This window comes from Vespula pensylvanica, chromosome 23 (assembly GCF_014466175.1).
Source record: "Vespula pensylvanica isolate Volc-1 chromosome 23, ASM1446617v1, whole genome shotgun sequence".
Lineage (NCBI taxonomy): Eukaryota > Metazoa > Arthropoda > Insecta > Hymenoptera > Vespidae > Vespula > Vespula pensylvanica.
In genome coordinates this window covers 1,611,080-1,625,618 of record NC_057707.1, presented here as the reverse complement: position 1 = coordinate 1,625,618, position 14,539 = coordinate 1,611,080, and the positions used below count along the sequence as shown (strand labels likewise).

General features: G+C 34.1%; 1 protein-coding gene across 5 annotated transcripts in view; it reads right to left on the bottom strand.

Moving 5' to 3' along the window:
- LOC122636773 (TWiK family of potassium channels protein 18-like) overlaps positions 1-14,539 on the bottom strand; it is a 204,643-nt gene that overhangs the window by 48,184 nt on the left and 141,920 nt on the right. For 3 of the 5 annotated variants that reach the window (XM_043828382.1, XM_043828384.1, XM_043828383.1), the window contains 2 exons: positions 1,346-2,997; positions 659-950 (listed from right to left, as the gene is read on the bottom strand). In XM_043828382.1, coding sequence (XP_043684317.1) covers positions 659-950; positions 1,346-1,717 — 664 coding nt within the window. In that variant the 5' untranslated portion in view covers positions 1,718-2,997. Of the gene's footprint in view, positions 1-658; positions 951-1,345; positions 2,998-11,046; positions 11,247-11,347; positions 11,367-14,539 lie in introns of those variants that run through there. The other 2 variants (XM_043828386.1, XM_043828385.1) reach the window with 2 other exon arrangements.

The window sequence follows — 14,539 nt, the reverse complement described above, 5'->3', positions numbered from 1 at the left end:
TCTCTCTCTCTCTCTCTCTCTCTCTCTCTCTCTCTCTCTCTCTCTCTATACCTACTGATCTATTAATTACATACAAATATTATAGCACGACGTCGGCTTATTTTCTATCCGGTACTCTTTGAACAGATACAAATCTTACGTATGACATCGAAATAAGAAAAGCGTCGTATTCGTATTTCCCATAATTTTATCGACTAACCATAACTTATAATTTATCTTTATTACTCATCGTTCGGATCAACGATAAATTATATTCGAAATCATTCTCGTTAAATCTTATACCCTTTCTATATTTTTTCTCTTTCACACTTTTTCGTTTTACATAACATAAATTCAACAACGTCCAGTCGAAACTGATAATCAGTTTCAAAGTCTGATAAATTCCTCGTCGATAGATCGATCAAAAAAAAAAAAAAAATAATATTAATAAAAAAGAAAGAAAAAAAGAAAAAAGAAAAGTAGAGTATCTCAATTTCTAATTCCACAACACTAATCTACCTATAGAATTAGCATTATTAATTCAATGGCTTACTCGAAGACGATAGAAGCTCTTCCTTGAATCTTTAAAGAACCTCTTGAATCTCGGACTAGGTATTAGCTATATAGGATAGTAATCTGTATCCCTAGAATATTTAATTACGAGAGAGTAAATACTCACCTAGGGTAGTCAGTACTGTTAAAGAATATAGAAACGCCTTGGCGAAGTTCCACTCGTACTCGGGTATTCGTCGTTCCGTGACACTATCGCCGTTTACACCGGTACTACCGGTGTACGTGCCAGTATTCTGTGTCGCCATCATGTCCTCCGTGATCCTTTTCACCAGTTGATCCTGAAACCGTGCGATCTCTTGCGCGGCCAATCTCGTCCAATTTTCACGGTAGAGAATGTTCAAGCTTTCCGTGAGTATCCATATATTTTCGACGGTTTTCGCGCGTGCTTCGTTATTTACCTTGACGAACGATTAAAAAGGAGAAACAAAAAAACAAATTATTGTAATTATTTTCGCAATGACTTTTATATTACTTTTGTATCATTATTTGTCATTTTCATTTATTGATATTACTCGGTCATTTTATTATCTTTTATTTCATTTACCAATACATTTTCATTTACTTGCATCGCAATATTTATCACTTTTATATCGTTTCATTTCGTATTAAATAATTGCAAGAATTTCAGTAGGACGTAAGATAAATTAAAGAGAGAGAAGAAAAAAAAAAAAAAAAAAAAAAAAAGAAGAGAGAGAAGAAAGAAAGAAAGGAAGGAAGAAAGAAGATAAAAGAAATAGAAATTAATCGATCGTCTTTATCCTCGTGGATTAATATTTGGAGATAATAAAATTACCTGCATCAACCAGGCTGTGGTATTCCTTTTATTAGATTGACTACTAACAGCAATGGTTGCCAACGCTCGATGTATCCCAACGTTGTCCGTAGAATCGGTACCACCCTCGATTGCAAGGAATATGAAACTTCCCAGTAACGTATAAGCGACCATTAATGCACATATACCAAGATTTATGGCGAAACCCTTTAGGAAGGATTGTTGGCTAGCTTTGTCTGGTATACCACCGAAACATAAACATCTAACTTGTCTCGATGGATGCAAAGTTTTTGGATGTTCCGACGTTGTTCTTTTAAGGGACGAGGTGTTGCCATTATTGGCTGGCTTAAAACCCTCGTAAGCCCTATAATGTCTAACGTTGTCTTTCTCCATTCTCCCTCCAACCTTTTTCTCCTTCCTTTATCAAAGGATCACCACCTTTTTATTTTTATTACTCGGATAAAAACGCATTTGTCGCAAGGAAAGTATAATTCTTTGATATTTTCTCCCGTACGCGAGCATTTAGTCGTCTCGTTGAATTTAATTTTACGAAATGCGATTTGTATGTTGATAAGTTTGAAACGAAAAAAAAAAAGAGTAGATAGAAAAAAGAAAAAAAAAAAATAAGGAAAAGGAAAAAAGAAGTAGAATGGACGAATAAAGAGTTCCTTTTTTTTAATTGTACGCGTTAACCTTAAATGGTTACATTACCCTTTTAAAAGCACAGTTATCATAAATCTTTTTCTCTTTCTTTTAAGTTTAATACCTTCTCTCTCTCTCTCTCTCTCTCTCTCTTTCTCTTTCTCTCGTGTTTTCTTTGTCCGTTTATATATCTATCTTTTACTCCGATCTAACTCTTTCTAAGGAATCTCATTCTCGTCAAGGAATCGATCTATCGTCTTTCACTCTGCTTTCACTCTCCTCCGACGCGTCCATGTATAACCTTTTCTTTTTTGCCTCGCCACCCTCGAACCACTTTAATTTGATATTAAATTTTTTTTTTTTTAGTGTACCATTAAATTTATGATCTAAAAGAAATATAATAATTCTCGTTTCGTATCGACGTAATTATTTTCTTCAACGAAACATTTACAACGTCTTAAGTAGGTTTCCCAATTTTTCGAATATATCGGTAACATGATTTTCAAACTTTTATAGGATATTTATCAGAGCGTTTAAAATTTTTTCTAATCAATCTTCGATATTTTTCTTTAGTTTAATATAATACAAGGTGAATCGTTTGTTTTGTCGTCGATGTCCATTTGAATGTTTTTTTCTTCTTTCTTTTTTTTTTTTTTTTTTTTACACGTACATAACTCTCTCTCTCTCTCTCTCTCTCTCTATCTGTCTGTCTGTCTATCTGTCTTTCTTTTTTTCCTCTATTTATCTTTATCGCATTCTGCTTTATCGTTCTCAGCAACAAATCCACTTTATATTCCACGTTTCAGCTGAGACTCCCTTAAAAATATTTCTTTAGCAAGCCGCTTCCTCTCCTTTCTCTTATCACTAACACCGAGATTCTTATTACGTTGCTCGACGAGACTCAATCGACTGGATGAGATTGTCGTTTCAAGATTCGACCGGAAGAACGAGGATGATCGATCGTACGAAACGAGCCAAGATATTTTCTTCATTTTTCGTTCCTGCCAACCGATGCGTTTCGGATGGATTTTCTGCAAAAACAAAACAAAAACAAATACATACGTACGTACATACATACATACATACATACATACATAATTTCAATAATTCTCTTTTCTTATTCAATATAAATCTTTCATTTCGTCGATTATTATTATCATTACATATATACGTTCAATTAATTTATTCCTTTAAGATAGCAAAATTATTAATTTTAATTTCGACAGTTGCCGTAAGATATTTCTCTCTTTCTCTTTCTCTTTGGTAAGAAAAAGAAAAGAAAAGAAAAGAAAGAAGAAGAAGAAGAAGAAGAAGAAGAAAAAGGTTAGATTACTAAGAGTTTAAAAGTATGAAACGATATGAACGTTCTTGAATAAGAAAACGGGAAGAAAATTCGTAACACTTTTTTTCCTAAAGTAAAGTTACCTACGCTCGACTACTTGAAAATACAGTAACGCTTTTAAAATACGCAAATGGAAATGGAAGAGCTGAGAGAGAAGGAAAGAGGAAAAGGAGGAGAAAGAGAAGAAAGAGAAGAAAGAGAAGATGGAGAAACGAAAGAAGGAGGAGGAGAATCGATGGGCGAAAATGGTCCATCGAGGAAGGAGAACAACGAGACAAGAGAAAAGGAGCGCGTCTTTAATCAGAGAAGGAGTTATCGTCAAGTTGTCGAGGGGTTGGAATGAATAAGAAATAACGCGTTCTCGCTCATCGCAGGTACTTACGAATGTAAATTTCCCTTTCTATTCCTCTCTTTCTATTTCTGTCCTTCTCTGTTTCCCTATCCATCTATCTTCATCTATCTTTTACTTTCAGGGTTGTCTGTCCCTTCAAAAAACAGAAACCCGAAGAACCATTTGATGAAAGTTTCAAGTGTTTGACGAAGAGAAATAAAGAAAGAATATATATATATATATATATATGTATATATATAAAATATATATCTAAGATATATTTTATATTCTAGAATACACACTCACACACACACACACACAATAGAAAGAAAAATAAAAACACAATATACTCTCATAGAAATTTAAAATTCTTAATGGAGAAAAAATTTACGAAATTAAACGCTAAAGATAAAGTAAAAAAATAAATCAAAAAAAAAAAAAAAGGAAAGAAAGAAAGAAACAAACAAAATAACAAACAAATGAGATATTATAATAATAACAAGTTTCTTAATGTACAATATAGAACGTATACATACATACATACATACATACATACATACATACATACATAGAAATATATGAAAGTTGGAATGAAGTTTTCTTGAAAAAGAATTTTCTATGTGTATCCGAATGTAATTTATATTATCACGAGTATCACCCGAGATAATGAGAAGAGGATGGAAGAGAAGAGAATAGGATCGTACGAAATTCGTATCTCCCCTTTGCATTAACGTTTATGGTACTGGTGGGATATAGAGGAAGTACGAAAAGGTCGGTCGCGTAAAGTGATATACTGAAATTCCGTCACGTCCCTTTTCGTTCCCCAAACTCCCTTGGTCGTTCGCTCGCTCGCTCGCTCGCATTATTGTACTTTCATTCGCAAAAATGGAGAAATAAAGTTTGACTTTCGGTATATTGTCCGGCCGCCATCGTCGCTGTTTTAATCAACTTCATTTAAAAGTGACTCGTAAAAAAAATTATATCTCGGGCAATTAATCGTTGGCGCTTAAGCCTTCTTTTTTCAAAAATTTTTTTTCTCTTTTTTTATTATTATTTTTATTTATTTATTTTTTTGTTTTTTTTATCAACATCTTCATTCGATTGATTCTCGGCGCGAGCGCAAGTATCCAACGAAATCGTCGTTTTCGATTACAATGCTTCTTCTTCTTTTTTTTTTTTTTTTTTAAATCCTTACAAAAAGAATATAAAAGTTTTTTGTTCTCGTTTTTGTTTTATTTTTGTTCTCTTTATTAAAGGACGAATCGACGAGAAATATCTGTCATAAGGAATATCGTTGAAAAACGTTTGATAACCATCGGCAACTTTCGACCTGTGCCATTTACAAAATCCACGCTATGGTGAACGACAAAGGACAAAAATCCTTTGTGAAAAGCGTCTCGAATTCAAATCTCTCTTGACGTCTCTGACAAGTCCCAAGCATTGAATCATTCGTGCTACTCCGAAAGAAGTTGGAGATTCGAAGCTGAGGCTTCAACCCATCTTCCCCCTCCCCCTCGCCCCTCATACATGAATTTATGTATGAATAAAATCTTTTAGACGATATTTTTCTATCCGTTACGAGTCTTTCTTAACTTGGACGTTTGTATCGTTGTTCTTGCAACGTGAATTTTTAAGAAGTCATCATCGAAAAGAAATTACAAATGTTATCTTAAATTTCTTCTATCTTCTTTCTCTTTCATTCCTTTCCTCTCTTTGCTATCATTAAATCGTACAAATTATTATAATAATCGACACGATGCTTTCTTGATTGATTATCAATCATTCTGTTTACCAACTCCTTATTATCTTTTCCGTTCTCGCGATCGACAATGATCGTCGATTATGTTTTCTATGCACAGAAAGAATTCAGCTGATTTCCCTTCTTAACTGAACGGGACGAAGAAAAAATGAAGAAAAGAGGAACGAGTAGGACAGAAAAAATTCAAGAAAAAAGAGGAAAGCAAAGGAGCAAAAAAAAAAAAAAAAGAAAGAAAAGAAAAGCCGATAGAAGTTCTTTCGAACGATTTCCCAAAGGATCTTCCTCGATAATTCAACGTCCTTGTCGTCCCTACCGGAATTCAAGAGTGTCTTGCTTAAAGCATAGAAAGTATTACGCGAAACATCAGTTATCTTCTTTTACTTTAATTTGTACCTTTTCTCTCTCTCTCTCTCTCTCTCTCTCTCTTTCTTTCTCTGTCTTTATCTTTCTTTAAGAAAACTCTACAAGTTCTTCTCTCTCCGTCATTCTTTCTTTCTCATTCTCTCTTTCTATCCGTTTTTTTCTCTCTTTGACAGAAAGTATCAATTAGTATACAATACCCGAGATAAATACGATACTTAACACGTCAGAAGAAAAGAAAACGAGAGAGGAGAATCTCGAAGAAGACCGCAGAAAGAAATCAGCGTTGGATGTTCACCTAGCATCGTTTCTCTTCTTAATTCGCGTTGAAGAGATCGTCCAAGGAAGCGTCTAGTTGTCTCCAGAAGATTTACAACCAAGCTGCCTGGCTGCTTGGACGGAAGAACACATAGTTAGTATAAAGAAAGAAGGAAAGAAAGAAAGAAAGAAAAAGAGAGAGATAAAGATGTAGAGAGAGAGAGAGAGAGAGAAAGAGAGAGAGAGAGAGAGAGTTTGATGACCTAGTTTCGAATGAAAGAGCCAATGGTGTTTAGAATAGAGAAATCGTTCCTGTTGATTTCATCACACCATTTACACTTTTCTATAGGTTTACGTAAAGCTATAAAATATTATCTTACAAATATATATATATATATATATATATGTATATACAGGGTGAATCAATAACTAAATTAATACCATACTTGTTATAATATAGAAACATGTTATATACAAAATTTGTATGGAACGAAAAGTGACATAAGATAGTGTAAATATTTTTTTTACTTGTATCGAAGATAACCTTGAAAATTTGCATAGGTCTTCGCATTTGTATGTAACACCTTTTTATATTGTAACAAATGGCGAAGATATTTAACGTGCTAATAGTTATTGGTTCGCTATATACACATATATACATACATATGTATATATATATATATATATATATATATATATATATATGCATCTTTCATAGGAATGTACGTATACACGCACAAGCGGAAGTTGCACGCATACGAAGAGAAATTGGTTCACATTGGGTAGTACTAACTCGACGTTAATTTATTGCTTCTCGTGATCGATCGGTATTCTCGATCAGTCGACGCGTATTCGCCTGGAAAGAAACACTTCCATAGGTACAGGACAAACTATCCCTCGATCATAAATCGAATGTACGTATGTATATATCTATCTACTCTATACGTAGATATAAGCTATGTATATAATGTGAGCGAGCTTGCAAGTGGCACACTGTAAACGTTGTTAACGTATTATCCAATATTCTTTCTCTCTCTCTCTCTCTCTCTCTCTCTTTACGTTTTATATTTCTACGTTCTCTTTTCCTTCAAAAAAAAAAAAAAAAAATGAAGAAAACAAAAAAAAAAAAAAAAAGAAAAAAGAAAAGAGAAGAGAGAAAAAGAGGAAAAAGAAATTCTCACGAGAATATTTGACATCTTGAAAATAGTTATACCCATAAAAATCGTATTTACGTATGTACGTGTTTGCGAAATATACTAATACATTTTAAGATACTTTTATTATAGATATATGCATACATAGGTATATACGTATGTACATATTGAAAGTTGATCGACAGAAAATTTGCTTTCCAATACAAATTCGATTACACGTATTGGCGTTCTAAGTTTCTTTTTAATCTTTCTTTCTCTCTCTCACCCCTTGTAATCTTCAATGAATGTTCTCTCTCTCACTCTCTCTCTCTCTCTCTCTTTCTCTCTCTCTCTCTTTCTCTCTCTCTCTCTCTTTCGATATGTTGCTCGCGTTCGCACTTTCCCGGTTGAGAAAATCAGAAATATCATAAAGATTCGCCGGTTTACGTAGAACTCGCTCAGCCCGTATTTCATCTCGGGAATCTTCTTTCGTGAAGATTGCCTGGTAGTAGCTTCGTCGACGTTACGAACGAAGAGCGTGAAGAGAGGAGGAGTAGGAGGAGGAGAATGAGGATGAGGATGAGGAGGAGAAGGAGGAGGAAGAGGATGAGGAAGATGAGGAGGAAGGTAGTGAAAGAGGAGGGTAGGTTCGTACATTAGCATTTATAACCAATTCTCAGCAAGAATCGGGAGATAACCGGTAAACCGGAAAACTCGGTTACATTCGACGACGAGGATGACGATAAGGGGGTGGAAAAGGAGAAAGAAGAAGAAGAAGAAGAAGAAGAAGAAGAAGAAGAAGAAGAAAAGAAATAGGAAGAAGCTTTATGACAGTAGTATAAAAAAAAAGTGAGAGAAGGTGACTGCAAAATTGCTATGAAAGAAAAAGAAAGAGAGAGAGAGAGAGAGAAAGAGAGAGAGAGAGAGAGAGAGAGAGAGAGAGAAGAGAGAAAATATAAAAAGATGAAAATGAAGAAGATGAAGAAAAAGAAGAAGAAGAAGAAGAAGAAGCAAGTGGTTGGGATAGAAGAAGATAAGAAATGGTAGAAGAGTCAGAGGAACGAGTAGTAGCTAGCTGAAATGCAATTTTTCCGTTCGGAGCTTTTACCCCAGCGAATCGGCGTACGTACCGCCCTACTGAGAACCACCTGTGCTCGTCTCAGCGACTTTTAAATTCGTACCATTGTCGGGTCTATTTGCTGAAAAATGTTTATTCAATTCCCGTTTACCGCCACTGCAAGATATTTACTCGCTCGTTTTTGCAACCTCGTGCATTCCCTCCTCCATCTTCTTTCTTTCTTTCTCTTTCTATTTTCTCTCTCTCTCTCTCTCTCTCTCACTCTCTCTCAGTCTCTCTATTTCTCTCTCTTTTTCTTTCTTTTCTTGGTCCCTTCTTCCAAACCATTCCGTACTAGCAATGGGAATTGAATGAGGCCGAGATGCGAGGAATAAGGACGTAGAAAATTTCTCTACGCAAAGAGAACCGTGCTAAATCTCTCGTGGCGTGAATCAACCTTGGATAAGGATTAAAATAACTTTAGTTATTCGAAAGAAAGAGAAAAGAGAGAGAGAGAGAGAGAGAGAGAGAGAGAAAAGAAAAATGAAAAAAAAATACGATCATTTCTATGTTCGTTTTTTTCTTCTTTCTCCCTTTTCCTCAACTGAGAAAAATTCTTTTCACGTCTGACTTCCTTCCTTCGTTTCTTCGAAAAGAAAAGAAAAAAAAAAAAAAAAAAAGAAATAATAAAAAAAAGAGTAAAAATAGATGACGGAGCACGATCTTTTTTCTTTCTTTTTTTTTTAATACTCATGCACGAGAATACAAGCTTTTTCGTTTCGTAAAGATCATCCTCAAGCACGATCATGGAAAATGATTAAAATATTTATCGAATAATAATAATAATAATAATAATAATAATAATAATAATATATTAATTAATAATCGTTTCTATATTTTCAATAGATGCAACGTATACATTATACCAAATAACAACGTACGTATGTATAAAGCGAAATGAGAATGAATATAAGCGTGTAACTCATTACGAAGAAAAAAATGTATACACATACAGACACACACACACACATACATACACACACACACACACACACACACACATATATATATATATCAGCCGATCAAAATTAATATTTCTTCGGAGTACGTTGCACTCGGCGCGCGGGTTGGTTGGTTGGTTGGTTGGTTGGTTGGTTGGTTGGTTGGATGGTACGGGAAGGTTTCGAGCAATATCGAAATGCGATATTTGCGCTAAAATTTACCGTTAGCAGTATCGCGTTATCATCTAGGCGATTGCGCACACGCGTTCAACGGGAATTAAATTCAAAGAGTTATCGTTCTTTTTTCTTTTTTCCCCCCTCCCTCTTTACTTTCGTCCTTTTTTCCTATTTTCTGCAAAACGTCGAAAATATTTATGTCGACAATGGTAGATACTCGTTATGTAGTCTAACTGTGTTGTCCACGATGTTATAATAAATATGTCTAGAAGATAATAAAATCTGATGACAGAGAAAAAGAGAAAAAGAGAGAGAGAGAGAGAGAGAGAGAGAGAGAGATAGATAACGTTTTATCGTCAGTCAAAATTTTGTTACGTTTTTGCACGGGTATTTTAAAAGGATTCGTTCAATAAACAAATTTCGGTACACATCAGTCTTTCAAAGTTATTTAAATAAATTTAGACGGATTATAAAATCGAAAGTGGTCAAGAAAAATAAAATGAAATATATATATGTATATACATATGTGTGTGTGTACAAAAGGGTAGAAGGATAAGTGAGCATAAAACGAAGCATTGGTTACAGCTGTGAGATCTAATATTTACCAGTAGGCAAAGAACGCGTGCTGCAACGTAAGTAGAAAAAGGAAAGGTATCTGGAAACTGGTCAGTCGAATAGAAATTTATTTTCTCAAAGTTTCGGTCACCGAAATTTGAATCCTTGTAAAAAGTATAAACGACATATAATCTCGTAACTCTCGGCCAACAGAATGGAGAGATTAAAGTTTTCTGTTTTTTTTTTTCTTTTAGCCCTCCTCTTGTTCTCTTTCTTTTCCTTTCTCTTTTTTTCTTTTTTTTGCTTTCTTCTTTCAGAGTACGATTTTGCTTGTTAACGTAGACCACGGGTTTTCTCTCGTTCTTCTATTTCTCGGAGATTTTCACGAGTATGAAGTAAAGGAGTCTCACAGTTTTTGCCATTTACGAAACTTTCTCTCTCTCTCTCTCTCTCTCTCTCTCTCTCTCTCTCTCTCTTTCTTTTTTTTCCATCTTTTTATACCATATAAGCCGTTGACCAAGAACTGAAAGGATTCTAGAATGACGTCTCCTTTAACCACAGCGTGTTTCTAGCTCGGCGCGGAGAGTTAGCGACACGATTTTATGTTACTTGAAACGTAACAGGGCTCGAACACGTATGTAGCTACCACGAGTAAATGGAATTAAACGTTGGAAAATGTGATACATACATATATATATATATATACACATATGTATATATATATATATATATATATATATATACTATGATGTGCTTCCTAGATGAAAGTTACATCGAGAAAGAGAAAGAGAAAGAGAAATAGAAAGAACGAACATTAACCACGAGATTTCGAACGAATTAAAAATTCCAAGGCAAACGTAGCCTTTATAAATAAATAAATAAATAAATAAATAAATAAATAAATAAATAAATAAGTAAACAGAATTTTTGTTTCACCTCGCGTATAAAAATATCCATCGATTTTCCTTTATCATACAATAACGATACTCTCTCGTTACTACGTAAATACGAGAATATCAATAAGAAAAGTTTGTACCAATGAAAAATTCTAATTCTATCGTAAGATAAACCAATCCTTGATTATAATTTCCTATATAGCTTACTTACCAAAGTGGTTATTATCGACGATAAATGTAAACTTTAATGTAAAATATCTATGGTGTTTTCCACGGGCTTTGTATTAGTGGTAAACGAGAACGAACAACGCTTCTATCGGGGTTAAATGAACTTCCCACTTTCCTTCGTTCACCCCTGCGGCTATCGTCCAATTCCTATCCACATTGGCAGCACCACACGTTGCTCGTTCGCTAGTCAGACGTTAATTTCTGGTGTAAACATAATACTAGTTATACTGCAGATTGGCTAACGCGACGTTGCATTACGCTCGATGTCTAGCATCGAGCCAAACCTCTCTCTCTCTCTCTCTCTCTCTCTCTCTCTCTCTCTTTGGTCGGATCGTAATTGCTTTGGTTGCAGCAACCCACGAGAAGAGTCGACGAGCCAAATTCGGTTCATTAGAGCCCGCCTATGCTCAATTATCGACCCGATATGACAATAATTTGCTTTCCTTCTCTACCAAACTCACTTCTCGATACAACATAGAAACTTCCTCTTCTCTTCTATTCAAACGATAGCTCGAACCTTTCGGAATATATGAAATTAATCGAACGATCTCTCGATTCCACGAACTGTCAATCGATTCTCTCCTCCTTCACTCTCTTTCTCTTTGTCTGTTCATTTCTTTGCGATGTATACTCGCGTACTAGTTCGTTTGTCAGTTGGCGCCTCTTCCTCGTATTATCCGAAATACAACATTGAAATTAACCGTATATATATATATATATATATATATATATATATATATATATATATGCAAGCAAATGTGTACGGAGTTCCTTCATTAGCGCCAAGTAAGCTAAATTACATGCTCAGGATCAAACACACCGTCTACAACCGATGCAATTTCTGCTTCTCTGCCTATCTCTCTTTGTATCACTCTACTGTGCATTCTCTTTCTCTTTCTATCTGTCTGTCTATCTCTCTCTATCCTTCTAGCTGCCAGACATCCTCGGATGAATTATTCAAGTTTGCTAATTCGGACGGAAAAGACCTAACCTTCGTCATTGATTTGTATTCCAAACGGGGAACGCGATTTCGACGTCGATGGGTTCCTCAAAAAACAAAAAGAGGAACAAAAACAAAGGCTAAAAAGTATTCAATTTCACAACATTCACACGAAAAAAAAAAAAAGAAAGAAAAACAACTTGTAAATATATAAAGTACGAGCAAACAATCGCAAAACTTTTCTCTTTTCCTTTTTTTATTTTATTTTATTTTTTTTTTTTTTTTATTTTCTTTTTTTTCGAAAAATGTGAATTAACGCTACTACGACGTACGTACGTTTTCAAGATATTTTTGACACATCCTGTACGTCTATATACATCCTCTATACCCGTGATTGACACACATCAAACCCATAAAAATATAGTAATACTTCGTACGGAGTCTACAACAGATTTTCCCACGAACTTTCTATTTCTTTCTCACCCCGGCCCACTTCCACCATTTCCATTTACGTTTAACGCTTACCAAAGTGAGCTATTTTCCTTATCGAAAGTATTGAAAATTTTCGTGAAATATTTGGAAAGTTTATCGGAAGATGTTTACCGTTAACATCGAAAACGCACAATCGTTCTCTTCGCTTCGACAGTTCTTTCTTTCTATATATATATATATATATATATATATATATATATATATATATATATATATATATACATCTTTCTCTTTCTATTCTTCTTCATCGTGCACCCTTTTTCTCTTTCTCTCTCTCTCTCTAACAGCCCCGTAAAACTTTATTTTTACCCTCGCTTCGCTTTATAAAAAGCTTTGGTAGAACGAAAGAGAGATAGAGAGAGATAGAGATAAAGAGAGAGAGAGAGAGAGAGAGAGAGAGAGAGAGAAAGAGAGAGAGAGAGAGAGAGAGAGGAAGGAACGTTCTAAGGATAAAATGTATAATATCGCGGAACACAAAGGATAGAAGGGAGATAATCATGTTAACGTACCATTAATGAGTGGTTTACTTGCGTCAGAGGTGGGCCAGGTTTAAAAGACATCAAACTCGTTGCTCGCGTATTAAAGATAATGGCGTGTTTTTAATGAGCTTTCGATAAATAGAAAAAAAAGAAAGAAAGAGAAAATAAAAGAAAAAAAAAAAAAGAAATACGGGAAGGAAGCAAGGAAGGAAGGAAGGAAGGATATAAAGTGTTTATCAAGCGTTTTTACACTGGGTAAATGAGATACTGGAATATCATTAATGTAGATTAAAATTATCTACGACGTCGATGTAATATAATGGATCGTTTGCATTCCGTAAATAAATGCGTTCGTAATATTTTCCCTATTAAAATGTATTTATATCAAAATTTATATGAAATTTTCTTTCAACGGTAACCGCGTTTAGAAAGAACGAAGGCGATAGAAATAATAAAAGAAAATGAAATCAATGCTCTATTTACCTTTTCTTCTTCTTCTTCTTCTTCTTCTTTTTTTTTTCTTTTCTTTTCTTTTTTCTTTTCTCTCTTTTTTCTTTTTTTTTTTTTTTCGTTTTCTTCTTTTTCTTCTCCAAGGAGAAAATCGTCTTGAATTCCGGTTGTTATTGGAAAAGATCGGAAGAGAGAATTCTCTCCTTCGATCTCTCTCTCTCTCTCTCTCTCTCTTTCTCTCTCTCTTTCTTTCTTTCTCTTTCTCTTTCTTTCAGCAATACTCGGAAGATTAATTTCATCTGCTAACTTCTTATTTCTATTTAAAAGCGCTTATTGTTGAGAGTTCAAAAGGGAAGGTAGTGAACGATAATCGAAGTACACAGAGCAACGTAGAAGGCTATTCATAAATTTATAAAGAGTGAGATAAATTAATCTACGAAGAATTTCCAGAAACATTATACATGTAATTACAGTATCGTATCAAAATACTTATGTCAATTTGGTGATAACGAAAAGGAACGAACGAACATATATATACATATACATATATATATATATATATATATATATATATATATATATAACGAATGAAAATAATATTGTCAAGATCAAAAATAATTGAATGGTTCTTTAATCGAGATGAAGTATCCTTTTTTTAGGATCGAATTATAACGTTCGATGGTAACATTATCGATGAACAGTTTGAAAAGAGAGCTTATCGTTGGTGTGTTGAATAAAAAAAAAAAAAAAAAAAAAAAAAATAGAGAGAGAAAAGAGGGAAAAGAAAAAAGAAAAATTTCCTAGAAAAAAAAATGGTCACAGTTAAACCGTGTCAGATGGCACACGTTGTTACTTTATCGAATATAGTTATATTACATTCTATAGTAAAGGCATTCCGTGGTTGGATAATGCTTTCCATGTAGGTATGAAGTTACAAGCGTTGTAACTTTATACAGGAGTAGGTGGTTACGTTATGCGTACTTCATTACTCGTGTATTCGTATAGGGAAGTTATAGAAATACATATATATATATATATATATATATATATATATATATATATATACAGACATACAGTCACGTAAACGTATACCCACGTATAGGGGTGCGACAGGG